The sequence below is a fragment of the Scyliorhinus torazame genome, chromosome 31 (assembly GCF_047496885.1).
Source record: "Scyliorhinus torazame isolate Kashiwa2021f chromosome 31, sScyTor2.1, whole genome shotgun sequence".
Taxonomy (NCBI): domain Eukaryota; kingdom Metazoa; phylum Chordata; class Chondrichthyes; order Carcharhiniformes; family Scyliorhinidae; genus Scyliorhinus; species Scyliorhinus torazame.
In genome coordinates, this window is record NC_092737.1 from 18722821 (window position 1) to 18745609 (window position 22789).

The 22789-nt window shown below is 56.0% G+C and overlaps 1 protein-coding gene across 5 annotated transcripts in view; it reads left to right on the forward strand.

The window, feature by feature from the left end:
• Positions 1-1796: 1796 nt before the first annotated feature.
• Positions 1797-22789, forward strand: part of LOC140404737 (uncharacterized) — a 71950-nt gene continuing 50957 nt past the window's right edge. For all 5 annotated transcript variants that reach the window (XM_072493431.1, XM_072493432.1, XM_072493434.1 and 2 more), the window contains exons 1-2: positions 1797-1890; positions 17123-17218. In XM_072493431.1, the coding sequence (XP_072349532.1) occupies positions 1888-1890; positions 17123-17218 (99 nt within the window). In that variant the 5' untranslated portion in view covers positions 1797-1887. The remainder of the gene's footprint in view (positions 1891-17122; positions 17219-22789) is intronic.

The window sequence follows — 22789 nt, forward strand, 5'->3', positions numbered from 1 at the left end:
ACCAATCCCATCGCAGCCCACCAAAGTTTTTGCCAATCTGCCCTTTTGGCTTATATTTTCGGGTTAAGGTTTGGATTTGATTGGGCCACGTTACACTGGATGTTATGTCATCATGTGGCAATGTCCCATGATGATGGGAGACATACTTTCTGATCCCCGTCTCGGAGGTTGCTGCTGGCCCAGCCGTGGCGCAAATGTGTGCGCGCACATCATTATCGGTTTACGTTTCATGTCAACCCGCTGCCCAGATGTAATCAGCAAGAAGTCTTACAACACCAGGTTAAAGTCCAACAGGTTTGTTTGGAATCACTAGCTTTCGGAGCGCTGCTCCTTCCTCAGACGTAATCTGCTCACCGTTTTCCAACAAATGATCAGCTTCTGCACCAATTGTGCGCGCTGTACGAACGTACTTGCTTAAATTGTTTTTAAAATCGCCCGGGTTGCTTTCAATAGACGTGGAGATGACAGATGCCCATTCCAATGGACTCTGCTGCCAGTGGTGGAGGGAATTCATGTTTAAGGCGGTAGTGGGCAGCACGGTAGCACAGTGGTTAGCACAATTACTTCACAGCTCCAGGGTTCCAGGTTCGATTCCAGCTTGGGTCACTGTCTGTGCGGAGTCAGCACATCCTCCCCGTGTGTGCGTGGGTTTCCTCCGGGTGCTCCGGTTTCCTCCCACAGTCCAAAGATGTGCAGGTTAGGTGGCTTGGCCATTATAAATTGCCCTTGGTGTCCAAAATTGCCCTTAGTGTTGGGTGGGGTTATTGGGTTAAGGGGATAGGGTGGAGGTGTTGACCTTGGGTAGGGTGCTCTTTCCAAGAGCCGGTGCAGACTCGATGGGCCGAATGGCCTCCTTCTGCACTGTAAATTCTATGATGTACGGGCGGCACGGCGGTTAGCACTGCTGCCTTGTGGATCCGAGTACCCGGGTTCGAACCCGGCCCCGGGGTCACTGTCCATGTGGAGTTTGCACATTCTCCCCGTGTCTGAGGGGTAGGTGGATTGGCCACGCTAAATTGCCCCTTAATTGGAAAAATAATAATTGGGTACCCTAAATTTATTTTAAGAAAAGGCGGTGGATGGGGTGCCATGTCCTGGATGGTGTCGAATATTCCTGACTGGTACCTTCGTGGACAGGCTTTGGGGGGGGTTGTCTCCAATATTTTTATAATGAATGGACGAAGATGCTCAAAGGAACAAGAGGGGAAAAAAGACATGATTTATTTCAATGCTGTAACCATTTTTTCCACCCAGAGCTACTGAAGGAGATTGTAATTCCTTGGGACGCCCAAGGGAATCCGGGAGGTTGGCAACCCAGACTGGCGGACTTTCAGCCTCCCACCGCGGAGGGCGCCACCTTACCGCGGGCCGAGGGGCCGGGGGAGTGGGGGGAACGACCTGAGTCCGTTTACAAATAATCTTCAGCGGCAACATTGCAAGAGGGAAGAGAGGAGATGGGAAACAAACCTACCGCCGTCCGTCCGTCCCCGCCTCCAGACTGGTTTCACCCCTAACAAAGATGGCGGCCGGGGGGGGGGGGGGGGGGAAGAAAATGTCGGGAGGCTCCGTCCGTCCGTCTGCCCCCGACAAAGATGGCGGCCGGGGAAACAAAAACAACAACAGCAACCGCGGGGCCAGCCGCCGCCTGCCCCCCAGAAAGATGGCGGCGAGACAAAAAAAAAAAGGACAACTGCGGGGCCAGCCGCCTGACTGCCCCTCAGAAAGATGGCGGCAGCCGGCCCGCCTCCTCCCCCTGCGCGCGGCGCGGCGGTTGGACGGCCAACGGCCGGGATATACCGACCTTCGACCCGGGCCTGCTGGGAGTCGGCGCGGCCAGCCGGTTAGTCAGTCAGTGAGCGGAGCCCCGATCCCGGGCGGCGGGGAAAGATGGTGAGTAATGACGGCGCTGGCGGGGATTTGGAGTGACCAGCGGCATTTTCGCATTCGATATTAAATTAAATCGATGGCGCGGTGGCGACAAACCATTGGCCACGTGCGCCTCGTTCGCAGCTGCAGAGTTTGCATTGATATATCTACTGTCACGTCCCGCAACCCTCAGCGACAAAGTCTGCCTCCTCCTGCCTCCCCTCCTTTTTCTTTAAGAACAACCCACGTTTTTTGAAATACAACCTCCGCCCCCCCAACTCCTCAGTGCAGGAAACGTGGCGCACGGCAAGATCCCATATAGGACAACCGTGTCCAGGGTGGGTGGGTATGGGTCAGGTAACCAGACGTGACCTGACCCCCCCCCCCCCCCAACCATTGCCCCCCTGCTGCTGACCCCCCCCTCCATTGCCCCCCTGCTGCTGACCCCCAACCATTGCCCCCCTGCTGCTGACCCCCCTCCATTGCCCCCCTGCTGCTGACCCCCCTCCATTGCCCCCCTGCTGCTGACCCCCCTCCATTGCCCCCCTGCTGCTGACCCCCCTCCATTGCCCCCCTGCTGCTGACCCCCCTCCATTGCCCCCCTGCTGCTGACCCCCCCTCCATTGCCCCCCTGCTGCTGACCCCCCCTCCATTGCCCCCCTGCTGCTGACCCCCCTCCATTGCCCCCCTGCTGCTGACCCCCCTCCATTGCCCCCCTGCTGCTGACCCCCCCTCCATTGCCCCCCTGCTGCTGACCCCCCTCCATTGCCCCCCTGCTGCTGACCCCCCTCCATTGCCCCCCTGCTGCTGACCCCCCTCCATTGCCCCCCTGCTGCTGACCCCCCTCCATTGCCCCCCTGCTGCTGACCCCCCTCCATTGCCCCCCTGCTGCTGACCCCCCTCCATTGCCCCCCTGCTGCTGACCCCCCTCCATTGCCCCCCTGCTACTGACCCCCCCCCATTGCCCCCCCCTGCTGCTGACCCCCCCCCATTGCCCCCCTGCTGCTGACCCCCCTCCATTGCCCCCTGCTGCTGTCCCCCCCCCCCATTGCCCCCCTGCTGCTGACCCCCCTCCATTGCCCCCCTGCTGCTGCTGTCCCCCCTCCATTGCCCCCCCGCTGCTGACCCCCCTCCATTGCCCCCTGCTGCTGACCCCCCCCCCATTGCCCCCCTGCTGCTGACCCCCCTCCATTGCCCCCCTGCTGCTGACCCCCCTCCATTGCCCCCCTGCTGCTGCTGTCCCCCCCCATTGCCCTCCTGCTGCTGACCCCCCTCCATTGCCCCCCTGCTGCTGCTGTCCCCCCTCCATTGCCCCCCTGCTGCTGCTGTCCCCCCTCCATTGCCCCCTTGCTGCTGTCCCCCCTCCATTGCCCCCTTGCTGCTGTCCCCCCTCCATTGCCCCCCTGCTGCTGACCCCCCTCCATTGCCCCCCTGCTGCTGCTGACCCCCCTCCATTGCCCCCCTGCTGCTGTCCCCCCTCCATTGCCCCCCTGCTGCTGCTGACCCCCCTCCATTGCCCCCTTGCTGCTGTCCCCCCTCCATTGCCCCCCTGCTGCTGACCCCCCTCCATTGCCCCCCTGCTGCTGACCCCCCTCCATTGCCCCCCTGCTGCTGACCCCCCTCCATTGCCCCCCTGCTGCTGACCCCCCTCCATTGCCCCCCTGCTGCTGACCCCCCTCCATTGCCCCCCTGCTGCTGACCCCCCTCCATTGCCCCCCTGCTGCTGACCCCCCTCCATTGCCCCCCTGCTGCTGACCCCCCTCCATTGCCCCCCTGCTGCTGACCCCCCTCCATTGCCCCCCTGCTGCTGACCCCCCTCCATTGCCCCCCTGCTGCTGACCCCCCTCCATTGCCCCCCTGCTGCTGACCCCCCTCCATTGCCCCCCTGCTGCTGACCCCCCTCCATTGCCCCCCTGCTGCTGACCCCCCTCCATTGCCCCCCTGCTGCTGACCCCCCTCCATTGCCCCCCTGCTGCTGACCCCCCTCCATTGCCCCCCTGCTGCTGACCCCCCTCCATTGCCCCCCTGCTGCTGACCCCCCTCCATTGCCCCCCTGCTGCTGACCCCCCTCCATTGCCCCCCTGCTGCTGACCCCCCTCCATTGCCCCCCTGCTGCTGACCCCCCTCCATTGCCCCCCTGCTGCTGACCCCCCTCCATTGCCCCCCTGCTGCTGACCCCCCTCCATTGCCCCCCTGCTGCTGACCCCCCTCCATTGCCCCCCTGCTGCTGACCCCCCTCCATTGCCCCCCTGCTGCTGACCCCCCTCCATTGCCCCCCTGCTGCTGACCCCCCTCCATTGCCCCCCTGCTGCTGACCCCCCTCCATTGCCCCCCTGCTGCTGACCCCCCTCCATTGCCCCCCTGCTGCTGACCCCCCTCCATTGCCCCCCTGCTCTGACCCCCCTCCATTGCCCCCCTGCTGCTGACCCCCCTCCATTGCCCCCCTGCTGCTGACCCCCCTCCATTGCCCCCCTGCTGCTGACCCCCCTCCATTGCCCCCCTGCTGCTGACCCCCCTCCATTGCCCCCCTGCTGCTGACCCCCCTCCATTGCCCCCCTGCTGCTGACCCCCCTCCATTGCCCCCCTGCTGCTGACCCCCCTCCATTGCCCCCCTGCTGCTGACCCCCCTCCATTGCCCCCCTGCTGCTGACCCCCCTCCATTGCCCCCCTGCTGCTGACCCCCCTCCATTGCCCCCCTGCTGCTGACCCCCCTCCATTGCCCCCCTGCTGCTGACCCCCCTCCATTGCCCCCCTGCTGCTGACCCCCCTCCATTGCCCCCCTGCTGCTGACCCCCCTCCATTGCCCCCCTGCTGCTGACCCCCCTCCATTGCCCCCCTGCTGCTGACCCCCCTCCATTGCCCCCCTGCTGCTGACCCCCCTCCATTGCCCCCCTGCTGCTGACCCCCCTCCATTGCCCCCCTGCTGCTGACCCCCCTCCATTGCCCCCCTGCTGCTGACCCCCCTCCATTGCCCCCCTGCTGCTGACCCCCCTCCATTGCCCCCCTGCTGCTGACCCCCCTCCATTGCCCCCCTGCTGCTGACCCCCCTCCATTGCCCCCCTGCTGCTGACCCCCCTCCATTGCCCCCCTGCTGCTGACCCCCCTCCATTGCCCCCCTGCTGCTGACCCCCCTCCATTGCCCCCCTGCTGCTGACCCCCCTCCATTGCCCCCCTGCTGCTGACCCCCCTCCATTGCCCCCCTGCTGCTGACCCCCCTCCATTGCCCCCCTGCTGCTGACCCCCCTCCATTGCCCCCCTGCTGCTGACCCCCCTCCATTGCCCCCCTGCTGCTGACCCCCCTCCATTGCCCCCCTGCTGCTGACCCCCCTCCATTGCCCCCCTGCTGCTGACCCCCCTCCATTGCCCCCCTGCTGCTGACCCCCCTCCATTGCCCCCCTGCTGCTGACCCCCCTCCATTGCCCCCCTGCTGCTGACCCCCCTCCATTGCCCCCCTGCTGCTGACCCCCCTCCATTGCCCCCCTGCTGCTGACCCCCCTCCATTGCCCCCCTGCTGCTGACCCCCCTCCATTGCCCCCCTGCTGCTGACCCCCCTCCATTGCCCCCCTGCTGCTGACCCCCCTCCATTGCCCCCCTGCTGCTGACCCCCCTCCATTGCCCCCCTGCTGCTGACCCCCCTCCATTGCCCCCCTGCTGCTGACCCCCCTCCATTGCCCCCCTGCTGCTGACCCCCCTCCATTGCCCCCCTGCTGCTGACCCCCCTCCATTGCCCCCCTGCTGCTGACCCCCCTCCATTGCCCCCCTGCTGCTGACCCCCCTCCATTGCCCCCCTGCTGCTGACCCCCCTCCATTGCCCCCCTGCTGCTGACCCCCCTCCATTGCCCCCCTGCTGCTGACCCCCCTCCATTGCCCCCCTGCTGCTGACCCCCCTCCATTGCCCCCCTGCTGCTGACCCCCCTCCATTGCCCCCCTGCTGCTGACCCCCCTCCATTGCCCCCCTGCTGCTGACCCCCCTCCATTGCCCCCCTGCTGCTGACCCCCCTCCATTGCCCCCCTGCTGCTGACCCCCCTCCATTGCCCCCCTGCTGCTGACCCCCCTCCATTGCCCCCCTGCTGCTGACCCCCCTCCATTGCCCCCTGCTGCTGACCCCCCTCCATTGCCCCCTGCTGCTGACCCCCCTCCATTGCCCCCCTGCTGCTGACCCCCCTCCATTGCCCCCCTGCTGCTGACCCCCCTCCATTGCCCCCCTGCTGCTGACCCCCCCTCCATTGCCCCCCTGCTGCTGACCCCCCTCCATTGCCCCCCTGCTGCTGACCCCCCTCCATTGCCCCCTGCTGCTGACCCCCCCTCCATTGCCCCCCTGCTGCTGACCCCCCCTCCATTGCCCCCCTGCTGCTGACCCCCCCTCCATTGCCCCCCTGCTGCTGACCCCCCCTCCATTGCCCCCCTGCTGCTGACCCCCCCTCCATTGCCCCCCTGCTGCTGACCCCCCCTCCATTGCCCCCCTGCTGCTGACCCCCCTCCATTGCCCCCCTGCTGCTGACCCCCCCTCCATTGCCCCCCTGCTGCTGACCCCCCCTCCATTGCCCCCCTGCTGCTGACCCCCCCTCCATTGCCCCCCTGCTGCTGACCCCCCCTCCATTGCCCCCCTGCTGCTGACCCCCCCTCCATTGCCCCCCTGCTGCTGACCCCCCCTCCATTGCCCCCCTGCTGCTGACCCCCCCTCCATTGCCCCCCTGCTGCTGACCCCCCTCCATTGCCCCCCTGCTGCTGGCCCCCCTGCTGCTGACCCCCCTCCATTGCCCCCCTGCTGCTGACCCCCCTGCTGCTGACCCCCCCTCCATTGCCCCCCCTGCTGCTGACCCCCCCTCCATTGCCCCACTGCTGCTGACCCCCCCTCCATTGCCCCCCTGCTGCTGGCCCCACTGCAGCTGACCCCCCCCCCTCCATTGCCCCCCTGCTGCTGCTGACACCCCTCCATCGCCCCCTTTCCTGCTGACCCCCCAACCATTGCCCCCCCCTGATGCTGCTGACCCCCCCCCCCCAACCATTGCCCCCGCTTTCCTGCTGCCACCCAACCATTGCCCCAGGAACCCTCTTCCCCACCCCCCCCCCCCCCCAATCCCCAACCCTCCCTTCCATTGCCCCAGGAACCCTTCCCCCCCCCCCCCCCAACCATTGCCTCCCCCTGCTGCTACTGTCCCCCAACCATTGCCCCTCCTGCTGCTGCTGTCCCCTCAACCATTGCCCGAGGAACCCCCCCCCCTGCAGCTGCTGCCCCCCCCCCCCAACCATTGCCCCCCCCCCTCCCTGCTGCCACCCAACCATTGCCCCAGGAACCCTCCCCCCCCCCCCCCAACATTGCCCCTCCTTTGCTGCTGCACCCCGACCACTGGCCCAGGAACCCCCCCCCAACCATTGCCCCCCCTTGCTGCTGCCCCCCAACCATTGCCCCAGGAACCCTCCCCCCCCTTCAAAACTATTGCCCCACCCTGCTGCTGCCGCCCCCAACCATTGCCCCAGGAGCCTCCCCCCCCCATAAAACTATTACCCCACCCTGCTGCTGCCGCCCCCAACCATTGCCCCAGGAGCTCTCTCCTCCCCCCCCCCCCCCCCCCAAACCATTGCCCCATCTCGCTGCCGCCACCCCCAACCATTGCCCCAGGAATCCCCCCCCCCCCCCAACCATTGCCCCATCTTGCTGCCGCCACCCCCCACCATTGCCCCAGGAACCCTCTTTCCCCCCCCCCCCCAAAAAAAAACATTGCTCCACCTTTGCTGCTGCCCCCCACCCATTGCCCCACCCTGTTGCTGTTGCCCCCCCCCCCCCAACCATTGCCACCCCACTACTACTGCTCCCCCAACCATTGCCCCCCTGTTGCAGCTGCCCCCCTCCTCACCCATTGCCCCCTTCCCTCACCCATTGCCCCCCTATCTGCTGCTGCACCCCCCCCCTTCCTGGGCCCTAGCAATTGCTTCTCCCGCTGCTGACGCACCCCCCATTTGTTGTTACCTGCCGCTGTTGTCTGCCCCCGTTGCGCCCCCCCCCCCCCCCCCAAGCCACTGTCGCCCACTGCTATTGCCCCACCCCCGCCGCTGTCACCTGCCGTAACCCCCCCCCCCCCCAAGGTGGGTGGTGGGGATTCCTCATGCCGCTGGGGACCCTGGGTTCGATTCGGCCCGTGGGTCGTGGTTGGGAGTGTGCACATTCTCCATCTTGACAGCATGGATTCGGCAGTACGGTGGGCAGCACTGCTGCCTCACGGCGCCGAGGACCCGGGTTCGATCCCGGCCCCCAGTCACTGTCCGCATGGGGTTTGCACATTCGCCCCGTATCTATGTGGGTCTCACCCAACAACCCAAAAATATGTGCAGGGTAGGTGGATTGACCACGCTAAATTGCCCCTTAATTGGGGAAAAAAGAATTGGATATTCTAATTTTTTTTTCAAAATGCATGTGTTTTCTCCGGGTGCTCCCGTTTCAACACAAAATAAAGAAAAGTACAGCACAGGAACGATCCCTTCGGCCCTCCAAGCCTCACCAACCATGCTGCCCGTCTAACCTAAAACCTTCTACACTCCCTGGGTCCGTATGCCTCTGTTCCCATCCTATTCATGTATTTGTCAAGACGCCCTTTAAACGTCACTATCGTCCCTGCTTCCGCCACCACCTCCGGCAGCGAGTTCCAGGCACCCACTACCCTGTGTAAAAACAAAAAACTTCCCTCGTACATCTCCTCTAAACTTTGCCCCTCGCACCTTCAACCTATGTCCTCTAGTAATTGACTCTTGCACCCTGGTAAAAAGTTTCCTCCCACAGTCCAGCGATGTGCAAGTTGGGTGGATTGGCTGTTCTAAGTATTGCCCCATAGGTGTGCAGGTTAGGTGGGGTTACAGGGAGTGGGCCGAGGCAGGGTGCTCTTTCAGAGGGTCGTGCAGACTCGATGGGCCGAATGGCCTCCTTCTGCACTGTATCGGTTCTATGGAAATCCGGCACTGCCGTCAGTGCTGTGCAACCAAGATTTCACTTGCCCCTGTCATGATCGCTACCCTTCCCATTAACATTCACTCCCTCCCCCACTGACGCACAGTGGCAGCCGTGTGTACCGTCTACAAGATGCACTGCAGCAACTCACCAAGGTTCCTTAGGCAGCACCCTCCAAACCCATGACCACTACCATCTAGAAGGACAACAGCAGATACTTGGGAAGCCCACCACCTGGGGGTTCTCCTCAAAGTCACTGCCCCATCCTGACGTGGAACTCGATCACTGTTCCTTCACTGTCGCTGGGTTAAAATCCTGGAACTCATCTCCCTAACAGCACTGCGGGTGTACTGACACCTCTGGGACTGCAGCAGTTCAGGAAGGCAACCTCCTGATGGCCAACTAGGGATGGGCAATAAATGCTGGGCCCATGTCTCATAAATGAATTTTAAAAACATCAGTTTGGATCCAGGTCCATTAATAATTCTCCTCTGTTCACTGACCTCTGATGCTTATCTGAATGCAAAAACACAATACTGGGAGATCTGAAATAGAAATATTGAAAATGCTTGAGCGGGTCAGGCAGCATCTGTGGGGGGAGAGAAACCGAGTTAACATTTCGGGCCTGTGATCTCCAGGCCCACAACACTCCAGTATCCCTGTGCTCCTTTATGTCTGGGCAGCACGGTAGCATTGTGGTTAGCACAATTGCTTCACAGCTCCAGGGTCCCAGGTTCGATTCCGGCTTGGGTCACTGTCTGTGCGGAGTCTGCACATCCTCCCCGTGTGTGCGTGGGTTTCCTCCAGGTGCTCCGGTTTCCTCCCACAGTCCAAAAATGTGCAGGTTAGGTGGATTGACCATGATAAATTGCCCTTCGTGTCCAAAATTGCCCTTCGTGTTGGGTGGGGTTACTGTGTTATGGGGATCGGGTGGAGGTGTTCACCTTGGGTGGGGTGCTCTTTCCAAGAGCCGGTGCAGACTCGATGGGCCGAATGGCCTCCTGCACTGTAAATTCAATGATTAACCTTCCCAATTTTAATTTCTCCCCTGTTGGTAGTTGTGCCTTTCAGTTGCCTGGTCCTTAAACACAGGAATATGTGGGCAGCATGGTCGCACAGTGGCTAGCACAGTTGCTTCACATCTCCGGCGTCCTATTCCCAGCTTGAGTCTCTGTCTGTGCGGAGTCTGCACGTTCTCCCCGTGTCTGTGTGGGTTTCCTCCGGGTGCTCCGGTTTCCTCCCACAGTCCAAAGATGTGCAGGTTAAGTGGGTTGGACTTGCTAAATTACCCTTGGTGTCCAAAAGGGTTGGGTGGGGTTACTGGGTTATGGGGACAGGGTGGATGTGTGGGCTTGTTAGGGTGCCCTTCCCAAGGGCCGATGCAGACTCAATGGGCCGAATGGCCTCCTTCTGCACTGCAAATTCTCTGCACTGCAAATTCTATCTATGAATATCCTCCCTGCACCTTTCTCTCCACTTTGCTGTACTTTAAGTCAACTGCTTTGACCAGGCTTTTGATAATCTACCTAACATCTCCTGGCTTAATGCAAGAGGGATGGAATATACAAGTGGCTAATGCAGCTGTACATGGGCTTGGGAGACCATATCTGCATATTTGGTCCCCTTGTTTGAGAAAGGATACAGTGTGTTGAAGTGGTTCAAAAGAGGGTTTGTGCAACTCATTCCTGGGATAGAGGGGTTTATGTTACGTGGGGTAGTTGCTCAGGTTGGGCCCATACCCAATGGAGTTTAGAAGAATGCGAGGTGATCTTGTATATTTCAATAAGAGCCTGAGGGGACTCGAGCCCATAGATAGCTGGAGGATGTTTCTTTTAGCTGGAGTGGTTTAAGAATAAGCGATCTCTTTTAAGGCGGCGATTGAAAATTTTATTTTCCTGAGGGTTGAGTATGGATTTCATTTCTGCAGTGGAGGCTGAGTCATTGATATATTTACGGCCGAGTTAGAGTTTTGATAGACAAGGGAATCGAGGGTTATGAGGGGGCAGGCAAAGGTGGAGTTGAGGACAGAATCCGATCAGCCATAAGTGGGAGCAGAGGTAGGCCATTCGGCCCATTAAGTCTGCATCATCATTCAATGAGATCATAGTATGACTGTCCTCAACTCTACTTTCCCGCCTTGTCCCCCTAACCCTGGATTCCCTAGTTGATTCAAAATCTGTATCTCCGCCTTGAACATACTTGCCGATCCAGCCTCTACAGCTCTCTGCGGTAAAGAATTCCAGACTCGCTCCCCTCTGAGAGAAGAAATTCCTCCCTGTTTTAAATAGGCGTCCCCTCACTCTTTATGCCCCCTGGTCCTAGACTGTCCCACATGGAAAAATGACTGCTCCGTATCTACCCTGTCAAGGCCCCTGAGAATCTCCTACTTCTCAATAAAATCACCCATCATTCTCCCAAACTACTCAACCTCCTCTCCTCATAAGAAAATTCCTCCATACCCGGGATCAACCGAATGACTGGACGGCCTCCAATGCCAGTGTATCTTTCCTTCGATAAGGGGACCAAAACTGTTCACAGTATTCCAGGTGTGGTCTGGTATAGTTTGAGCAAGACTTCCCTATTTTTATATCCATTCCCTTTGAAATAAAGGCCAACTTGCCTTCCCTATTACCTGCTGAACATGCGTGCTGGCTTTTTGTGCGCTAGGAGCCCCAAATCCCCCTCGGCTGCGGCTTTCTGCCGCCTCTTTCCATTTAAATAATATTCAGCTCCTTTATCCTTCCTAAGTGCGTAACTTAACGTTTTCCTACATTATAGTCCATCTGTCAAGTTTTTTTTTTCCTCCACTCCCGTAACCTGCCTACATCTTGCTGTAGACTTTGTGTCATCCTCACCACTTGCCTTCCCACCATTCACAAACTTGGCAATAGCACATTCACTTCCCTCGTCCATGTCATTAATGTATTATCAATAATTGTGGCCCCAGCATGGAGACTGGTTACAGGGTTGTCATCCTGAAAATTCTCCTCTTATCCCAACTCTGTCCTCTTAGTTGGTCGGTTCTCTGTCGGTGTAATATACTACCCCAACACCATGTGCTCTTATTAAGTAGTCTTTTGTGTGGTACCTTATTGAATGATTTTTAGAAATCCCAAGTATATTACATCTACGGGTTCCCTGGTGGCACAGTGGTTAGCACTGCTGCCTCACAGTGCCAGAGGCCGGGTTCCATTCCGGCCTTGGGTGACTTGTCTGTGCGGAGTCTGCACATTCTCCTGATGTCTGCGTGAGTTTCTTTCGGTTGCTCCGGTTTCCTCCGTGTGGTGAGCCACATGGTTATATATATTATTGTATTTACTCACTGTTGCTGTTGTGTTGATGTTGTTGTTGGCTCCGCCTGTGGCTCTGCCCCTCTGAGAAGTTATATAACCCATCGATCCGGGACAGCCCCTCAGTGCGGGAGGAGCTACTGGTGGGCACATTCTAGCTGATTAAAACCACAGTTCTTGTTAACTACCGTTTCGACTGGATTGATTGGTATTAATTTAATCAGCTAGATTTTTTTACGATGGAAGCCGTCTTAAAACCAGAACGCCTCGAACCTGACCCGCAGGTGCCGGAGGCTATGGCAATATTTGAGCATTGGCTCAATTGCTTTGAGTCCTACCTCCGCTCCTTCGCCGCCGAGGTCTCCCCGGAAATTAAACAGTGTCCCCTAACGCCTGGGTGAGCCACAGGATTTTCCAGCTCATCAGAGACGCAGCCTCATACACTGAGGCAGTGGAGCTGCTCAAACGACAGTTCGTGAGGCTGATGAACGGGGTACTCGCTCGACAACTCCTGACCATGCGGTATCAGCGCCAGGGTGAGTCTCTGGCTGAATATCTGCGTGAACTGAGCGTACTCGTCCGCAGTTGTAACTGCAGGACTGTCACAGCGGTCGAGCACGCGGCGCTGATGGTCCGGGACACCTATGTGGCAGGTGCCCGGTCCAGCTCCATCCGGCAGCGGCTTCTAGAAAAGGGGGCCCTCGACCTCGAGGAGACTGTGAAGCTGGCTACCTCGCTGGAAGTGGCCTTCCAGAGCCTGAATGCCTTCCCATCTGACCACGCGGCATCCTCGGGGACGTTGGAGGCGCAGCCATCACCCGACCCAGGTGTGCCTCATTCCTGCGCCGCGCGGCAGCCGTCTAGCTCCGGAGGGCCATGCTGTTACTTCTGCGGTCAGGGCCAGCACCCCAGGCAGCATTGCCCGGCTCGCAACTCCACGTGTAACGACTGGCAAGAAAGGGCACTATGCTACGGTATGCCTAGCTAAGCCTAAAAATCAAAAACCAAATGCCTGTCAAGCCCGGTCTGAGACTCTCAAACCCCGCAGCATGGCATCGTGCCTGCCCGGAGCGCCCTCTGCTGACGTGTCACTCGCAGCTTGTGACCCATGGGGCAGCCATCTTGGCTGACGCCGTCGACTCCGCCCGTCGTGTGTGATCCATGGGGGCTGCAATCTTGTCTGACGTCATCGGCGTCAAACGCCGCGTGCGATCCATAGGGGCTGCCATTTTGTCTGACTTCGTCGACGCTGCCATTTTGTGACCTGCACGACTCTCATCGCCATCAACTCCTCTCCATTCAACTTGACCAGTCCCGGCCTTGCCATCTTCAGAGCTCGATGATGGCCATCAGCCTCAACGGGCAGGAGACGTCCTGCCTCTTCGACTCCGGGAGCACGGATAGCTTCGTCCACCTGGACATGGTAAGGCGCTGTTCCCTCCGGGTCCTCCTGTCACACAAGTCATATCCCTAGCTTCCGGATCACACTCGTGCAGATCCGGAGGTACTGCACTGCCAACCTGGCAATGCAGGGCGTCGAATACGCCAATTTCAAACTCTTATGTCCTCTCCCATCTCTGCGCCCCTTTCCTACATTCAGTGCAACCTCTGTAGTCTAACCCTGAAGTTCGGGGGACCCCTGCCCCCTCTCACTGTCTGTAGCCTCGCGACCCTGAAGGTCGCCCCTCCCTCGCTCTTCACTGACCTCACCCCAGACTGTAAGCCCGTCACCACCCGGAGCAGACGGTACAGTGCTCATGACAAGGCCTTCGTCAGGTCAGAGGTCCAGCGACTCCTGAGGGAAGGGATCATTGAGGCCAGTAATAGCCCCTGGAGAGCACAAGTGGTGGCCGTCAGGATCGGGGAGAAACACTGGATGGTCACTGACTACTGTCAGACGATCAACCGGTACACGCAGCTCGATGCGTACCCCCTCCCGCGCATATCTGACATGGTCAATCAGACCATCGGGTCTTCTCTACGGTTGACTTGAAGTCAGTGTACCACCAGCTCCCTATCCGGTGGGAGGACCGCCAATACACTGCCTTTGAGGCAGATGGCCGTCTCTTCCATTTCCTCAGGGTCCCCTTCGGCGTCACCAACGGGGTTTCGGTCTTCCAACGAATGATGGACCGAATGGTCGACCAGTACGGGCTGCGGGCCACTTCCCCGTACTTGGATAATGTTACCATCTCTGGCCATGATCTGCAGGACCACGACGCCAACCTTCAAAAATTCCCCCGCACCGCCCGACTCCTTAATTTGACATATAATAAGGAGAAATGGGTTTTCCGCACAACCCGGCTAGCCATTCTCTGCTATGCCGGGGAAAACTGAGTCCTAGGGCCTGACCCCGAACACACACTTCTTGCAACTCCCCCTCTCCCACTGCCCCTGAAACGGTGCTTGGGGCTCTCCTACTATGCCCAGTGGGTCCCCAACTACGCGGACAAAGCCCGTCCACTCATTAAGTCCACCACTTTTCCCCTGACGGCTGAGGCCCGCCTGGCCTTCAACCACATCAGATCCGAAATTGCCACGGCCACGATGCATGCCGTGGACTAATCCATCCCGTTCCAGGTGGAAAGCGATGCGTCTGACTTTGCCCTGACAGCCACTCTTAACCAGGCAGGGAGGCCTGTCGCCTTTTTTTCCCCGTACCCTCCATGCCTCCGAAATTCGACACTCCTCTGTTGAAAAGGAGGCGCAAGCCATTGTGGAAGCTGTGTGGCACTGGAGGCATTACCTGGCCGGCAGGGGATTCACTCTCCTCACAGACGAACGGTCGGTTGCCTTCATGTTCAACAACATGCAGCGGGGCAAAATTAAGAACGCCAAGATTTTGCAGTGGAGGATCGAGCTCTCCACCTATAACTACGACGTCTTGTATCGTCCTGGGAAGCTCAATGAGCCCCCAGGTGCCCTGTCCCGTGGCACCTGTGCCAATGCGCAGGCTGACCGGTTATGGGCTATCCACAACGACCTCTGTCACCCGGGGGTCACCTGGCTTCTCCACTTTGGCAAGGCCCGCTCTACTCGATAGAGGAGGTCAGGGCCATGGCCAGGGACTGCCAACTCTGTGCGGAGTGCAAGCCGCATTTCTATCGGCCAGACAAGGCCCACCTGGTGAAGGCCTCCCGCCCTTTTGAATGCCTCAGTACGGATTTCAAAGGGCCATTCCCCTCCACTGATTGTAACGTGTACTTTCTCAACGTTGTTGATGAGTACTCACGTTTTCCTTTCGCCATCCCATGCCTTGACATGACCTCTGCCACAGTCATCAAGGCACTGCGCAGCATCTTCACCCTGTTCGGTTTCCTCACTTATATTCACAGCGATCGGGGATCCTCATTCATGAGCGACCAGCTGCGTCAGTACCTGCTCAGTAAGGGCATCGCCTCAAGCAGGACTACCAGCGACAATCACAGGGGAAACGGGCAGGTGGAGAGGGAGAATGCTACGGTCTGGAAAGCTGTCCTTCTGGCCCTACGGTCTAGAAGTCTCCCAGTCGCCCGCTGGCAGAAGGTCCTCCCTGACGTGCTCCACTCCATCCGATCACTGTTGTGTACTGCCACTAACAAGACCCCTCACGATCGTCTATTTGTCTTTCCCAGGACGTCGATCTCCAGGGTCTCGCTTCCTACCTGGCTCACGACTCCTGGGCTGGTACTCCTCCGGAAGCACGTGAGAGGGTTGACCTCCTCCATGCGAACCCTCCGTATGCATATGTGACACACCGCGATGGGTGGCAGGACACGGTCTCCCTCAGGGACCTGGCCCCTGCGGGGGGTACCCCTGCGCCTACCATCACCTCACCGCTTCCTTCTACCTCCCCATCTACCCCATCAACTGGTACCCCTGCGCCCACCATCACCTCACCGCTTCCTTCTACCTCCCCATCAACTCATCCGGGGTCCATTAGCACCGCCCCTGCGCTGTCGCCCTGTCCGGGACCCTGTTGTGAGGATGACGTGCTCCCGGAGTCGAAGGTCTCAACGCCAGCGCCTACACTGCGACGTTCGCAGCGGACAATACACCCTCCTGTTAGTCCACTTCAGCCCTGCCGGACTTTTTTTTAAACGGGGGGTGAATGTGGTGAGCCACGTATGACTGTTGTATATATTATTGTATTTACTCACTGTTACTGTTGTGTTGATGTTGTTGTTGGCTCCGCCCCTCTGAGAATGTATATAACCTATCGATCCGGGACAGCCTCTCGGTGCGGGAGGAGCTACTGGTGGGCACATTCTAGCTGATTAAAACCACTATTCTTGTTAACTACCGTTTCGACTGGATTGATTGGTATCACTCCGACTGTCCAAAGATGTGCAGTTTAGGTGGATTCTTCATGATTTTTTTTTTTTAAATCCCCATAGTGCCCAGGGACGTGCCGGTCAGGTGGGGTTACAGGGATCAGGTGGAGGAGTGGGCCTAAGAGGGTCAATGCAGACCCGATGGACTGAATGGCCCCCTGCACTGTAGGAATTCTATTATCTTGCTCGTTGCCACCTCAAAAAGAATTCTAATAAATTTGTCAGGCATGATTTCCCCTTCAAGCCATACTGACTCTGCTTGATGATTCTATGATGTGGAGATGCCGGCGTTGGACTGGGGTGAGCACAGTAAGAAGTCTTACAACACCAGGTTAAAGTCCAACAGGTTTGTTTCGATGTCACTAGCTTTCGGAGCGCTGCTCCTTCACCTGAGGAAGGGTTCACCTGAGGAAGGAGCAGTGACATCGAAACAAACCTGTTGGACTTTAACCTGGTGTTGTAAGACTGATTATTCTATGTATTTCTAAATGTTCTGCTTTTACATCATTTATAATAGACTCTGAGCTTTTGGCATGGCCAGATGGATTGGCAGAACTGGATCAAGGTGCTGAATGGCCAACTCCTCCTAATCCCTATGCAACATGGTGTCACACTTTGTTTTATCGTGCTCCTGTGAAGTGCATCAATTGTTTTTTTTTCTCGTGCTGCGTAAGTATACGTCAAGTAAATTCTGTGAATTTCTTCGTAGGTCAGCAGGAGGCTGCGCAACAGGGTTTCTTTGGGCGTACTGGAGGAGGATGCACAGCTGGACAAGAAGCTTGAGACACCAGTAAAGTCACCGCAGGTCTGAGTAATCCAGGTTCAACTTCTGTCTGTCTCCATTTTCCGGCACCTTTGTTACCATACCGTTAATGCACAACACCAGAACTGGCATGACTGGTTCTGTACTGTTTTTGATGCTCCTCGCGAGCTCCATTTTGTCCTAACAACATATCCTTCTGTTTCTTTCTCCCTCTTGTGTGTGTCCAGCTTCCCTTAAGTGTATTTTCACTGTTTGCCTCAGCCACTCCCTGTGGGAGTGCATTCCACATTCTCACCACTCTGGGTAAAGAGGTTTCTCCTGAATTCCCCAATTGGATTTATTAGTGACCATCTTGTAGTCATTATGCGTTAATAGTGACATTTTTGAGTACAGTGTATTATATTTTGTTGTCGTAATGTTATTAAAATCTCTCGTTTGAAATATATACAGGCAGAATGCCTGCTAAAGTTGTAATTAAGGTGTCGTAAAAGGCGAGATAATCATTGATTTTGACCGTTTGTTTACATATGGATGGCTAATTGAATATTGTTTGTAGGCAGGAGATTATCTGGGTTGTAGATAATGGAGGGAGTTGGGTTTAGCCCTAGCTAAGCAGGTCATGGGACATCTTAGTGGGATACAGATGATGTAATTAATGGGAGGAGCCAGGTCTGTCAGTTTTAGCAGTTTGCCATGGGATTCTAGTCTGACAGGTTGTTTCTGAAAGGTCTCAAAGTCTGCACAAAATCTCCAAAAGAACAAGTAACCCTGAATGCAAACTTTGTTATGAGTGGATTTTGAACTAGATCGGGTTGCTTAGTTGGAAAATATATAGTGGCAGGTGTAGATAGTGAGGTAAAGTTTTTTTTTTTTTTTCCTTTTTATTTAAGAACTGTTTAACTGTTAGTTGTAGAGTTATTTTGCCGAGGCTCCAGGTTCGATCCCGGTCCCGGGTCACTATTTGTGTGGAGTTTGCATTTTCTCCCCGTGTCTGCGTGGGTCTCACCCCCACAACCCAAACAGCTGTGCGGGGTAGGTGAATTGGCCGCGCTAAATTGCCCCTCGATTGAATAAAAAGAATTGGGTATTCTAAATTTAAAAAATAAATAAATAAATTGTAAAGCTATTTCTTTGATAACAGTTAATTCTGTGTTTAAATGAAAGTTTGCTTTAACATAGAAGATACCTGTAGGTCCGAGTCATTGCTCCTGGCTGAAGAACCCTTTCCTCACACTTTTATAAATTGCAAATTGATCCAGCATCCTCGCATTATAAACCTTTCTCTATGTAATTGTTTTAGTGGTGTCTGTAGAGGGTTCTGAGGCTTTTTTCAATCTGCAAGAGGGTTACCTGTAGCAGGACCTGTTTTACTACAGCTCCTGTTTTCATAGTTATTTCTATTCTAGTGTTATTGTTAAACTCTTGTTATTCGTTTATATAAAGAAGTTCCTTCTTTTAAACAATGTATTTGACTACCACCTTTGTGGTCTAAGTTACCACAACCATATACATGCTGGTCAACGTATCAGCCCTCGGAGGTTTGAGATTGAGAACTCTCCTGGCGGAATTGCCGCCAGGTCCTGTATATTGAAAGGCAAACATGCCTGCACTTGGGTCACTGTACCTCCTTCTAACTTCGAAAGCACAAGATGCCCTGGATATGCGCGGTGGGTGAAGACCCTATCCCCTGAGCCAGGAGCTCTGGGCTAGAGTCCCACCCAAGGACTTGATGGTCAAGGAAGGTGTGTCCATAACGTGTCCAAAGCAGGCTGGATATCGACCTGAGCAAACAGCAGGAATAAACAGGCCGTTCTCAGGATGGCACGCTGTGATTGGTCGGGTACCGCAAGGATCCGTGCCGGGACCACAGCTGATTTGCAATCCACAGGAATGATTTGGACGTGGGGAACCAAATGTTATATTTCCAAATTTGTCGATGACCCAAAACTAGATGGGGGTGGGGGGGGGGGGGGGTGGGGGTGGGGGGGAAATGTACGTTACGAGGAGGATGTAAAGAAGCTTCATGGGGATCTGCACTGGCTTGAGTGGGCAGTACATCGCTGAAGGAATATAATGTGAATAAGCGTGAACGGTAGGAAAAAAAGCAGAATGGTGAGCTTCTGGCCAATGTTGATATCCAGAGGTGGAGATGCCGGCGTTAGACTGGGACGGGCACAGTAAGAAGTCTTACAACAGGTTAAAGTCCAACAGGTTTGTTTCAAATCACTAGCTTTCGGAGCACTGCTCCTTCCTCGGGATTCACCTGCGGAAGAAGTGCTCCGAAAGCTAGTGTTTGAAACAAACCTGTTGGACTTTAACCTGGTGTTGTAAAACTCCTTACGATATCCAGAGGGACCCGAGTGTCCTTGTCCATGAGTCACTAAAAGCTAGCTTGCAGCAGCAAGCAATTAGGAAGACAAATGACCCGTTGGCCCTCATCGCAGTGAAATCTGAGACCAGGAATAAAGATGTCTTGCTGCAATTTTTTATTGTTTTTTGAATTTAGGGTACTCAATTAATTTTTTCCAATTGGCGTGGCCAATCCGCCTAGCCTGCACATCCTTGGATTGTGGGGGCGAAACCCACGCAAACACGGGGAGAATGTGCAAACTCCACACGGACAGTGACTCAGAGCCGGGATCGAACCTCGGACCTCGGCACCGTGAGACTGCAGTGCTAACCACTGCGCCACCGTGCTGCCTGTCTTGCTGCAATTTTATGGAGCTTTGGTGAAACGGCGCCAGGAGAATTGTGTACAGTTCTGGTCTCCTTTATCTGAGGAAGGATATACTTGCCATAGTGCAACGGAGGTTCCACCAGACCAATCCTGGGATGGTGGGATTTCATTGTTGCCAATTTAATGGAATACTATCCCACGAGTGTCACCAATAATGTTGCTCTTTAGAGTCGCCAATGTGATACTGAAGCTCTTTTTATGATATGTTATGTCCCAACAGTGTCGCCAATACTGCGCTTGTTTCTGTCTTACTGAACCACAAGGCCTTCCTGTATATCGATCAAATGACCACACAACCAGTTCAGTTCAAGTTCAAAGATGGTTTATTTACTTCGACATGCAAGCACAATATACGACAAGTTAAACTACACCTATAAACCACAATAACCTATACTTGACATCAGGCAACCGGCACTGTGCAAGTGGATAAGGCCTTTATCTTGATCTCACGTGGCTGGGTTGAAGAAGTGGCTCTCTCTGCTGGGCTCATCCGTCAGGTAGCGATCGTTGGTCTTGAACTTGGCTGTCTGGTCTTTAGGCTGCAGTTGGGCTGGCATAGGCCGGGTCCAAAAGAGGCAGAACACATGGCTGTGTCCCCTTTTATCCCTCTGGGATTTCGCGCTCTTTGGGGCGGTTCTTGATCTTGGACCCAATAGTTCGACAGGGCCTCGATCACTGCCTTTGATTTCGGCCAATTAAGGGGCGGGTGACTTGGTGGCTGGGCGGGTCCTTAGCGGTCATTGACCTTGGCAGTTGGGCTCTCTGAGTAAAGGGAGTGGCGCCGATCAGTCTGTGGCTGTATCGGTTTCTTGAGTGCAATCCTATTGTTCTGGGGAAATGGGCCATTAGAATGCAAACGAGCAGGGGTTTCGATCAGGTCTAGCTACCAGTGTTTCAAATACACACAAGCTCTGTATCTGTCTGAGTCCTGGGTTGGCCATAATTCCCATGTCCTTTGCAGATGGCCATCTTGGATGGCTACAGGACTGGATTGGATTTCACGTGTACCGAGGTACAGTGCAAAGTATTTTTCCGTGAGCAGCTCAAACAGATCATTTAGGACATGAAAAGAAAAGAAAAAAGAAAAAAAAGGAAATGCATAACAGGGCAACACACAAGGTGCACAATGGGCAGCACGGTAGCATTGTGGATAGCACAATTGCTTCACAGCTCCAGGGTCCCAGGTTCGATTCCGGCTTGGGTCACTGTCTGTGCGGAGTCTGCACGTCCTCCCCGTGTCTGCGTGGGTTTCCTCCGGGTGCTCCGGTTTCCTCCCACAGTCCAAAGATGTGCGGGTTAGGTGAATTGGCCAATGGTAAATTGCCCTTAATGTCCAAATTGCCCTTGGTGTTGGGTGGAGGTGTTGAGTTTGGGTAGGCTGCTCTTTCCAAGAGCCGGTGCAGACTCAAAGGGCCGAATGGCCTCCTTCTGCACTGTAAATTAAATGATAATCTATGATTAATCTAGGACAAAGGTTCGGCACAACATCGTGGGCCAAAGGGCCTGTTCTGTGCTGTATTTTCTATGTTCTATGTAACTACATAACACCAGCACCGGGTGAAGCATACAGGAATGTAGTATTAATCGGGTCAGTCCATAAGAGGATCGTTTAGGAGTCTGGTAACAGCGGGGAAGAAGCTGTTTTTGAGTTTGTGTGTGTTCTCAGACTTTTGTATCTCCTGCCCGATGGAAGAAGTTAGAAGAGTGAGTAAGCCGGGTGGGAGGGGTCTTTGATTATGCTGCCCGCTTTCCCCAGGCAGCGGGAGGTGTAGATGGAGCCAATGGATGGGAGGCAGGTTCGTGTGATGGACTGGGCTGTGTTCACTACTCTCTGAAGTTTCTTGCGGTCTTGGGCCGAGCAGTTGCCATACCAGGCTGTGATGCAGCCAGATAGGATGCTTTCTATGGTGCATCTGTAGAAGTTGGTAAGAGTTAACGTGGACATGCCGAATTTTGTTAGTTTCCCGAGAAGTATAGGTGCTGTTGTGCTTTCTTGGTGGTCGCGTCAACGTGGGTGAACTAGGACAGATTTTTGGTGATGTGCACTCCTAGGAATTTGGAGCTGTTGACCATCTCCACCTCTGCCCTGTTGATGCTGACAAGGGTGTGTACAACACTTTTTGCTTCCTGAAGTCAATGACCAGCTCCTTAGTTTTGCTACCGTTGTCTACCTCATGCGCTGCAGGAAAGCATGTCCCGAAGCGTGGTACATTGGCGAGACCATGCAGATGCTGCGACAACGAATGAATGGACATCGCGCGACAATCACCAGACAGGAATGTTCCCTTCCAGTCGGGGAACACTTCAGCAGTCGAGGGCATTCAGCCTCTGATCTCCGGGTAAGCATTCTCCAAGGAGGCCTTCAGGATGCGCAGAATCGCCGAGCAGAAACTTATAGCCAAGTTCCGCACACATGAGTGCGGCCTCAACCAGGACCTGGGATTCATGTCGCATTACATTCATCCCCCACCATCTGGCCTGCAAAATCCTACCAACTGTCCTGGCTTGACACAATTCACACCTCTTTAACCTGGTGTTGTAAGACTTCGTACTTAGTTTTGCTGGCATTGAGGGATAGTCTTGTGAGCAGAAATTGAGGCAACTGGGCCTCTATTCTGTAGTTTTGAACAAGGACAGATCATCTCATTGTAAGAATTTGATGAGTCTTAGGGGAGGTGTGGATAGGATGTTTCCCCTGGCTGGATGAGTCCTGAACCAGGGCACGCAGTCTCAGGATAAGGAGCAGAGCCATTTAACCAGACGATTGTTTGACCATAGAATATATTACTGAGATGAGGAATTTCTTTACTCGGAGGGTGGCGAATCTTTGGAATTCTGTACCCCAGAGGGCTGTGGGAGGCTCAACCATTGAGCAT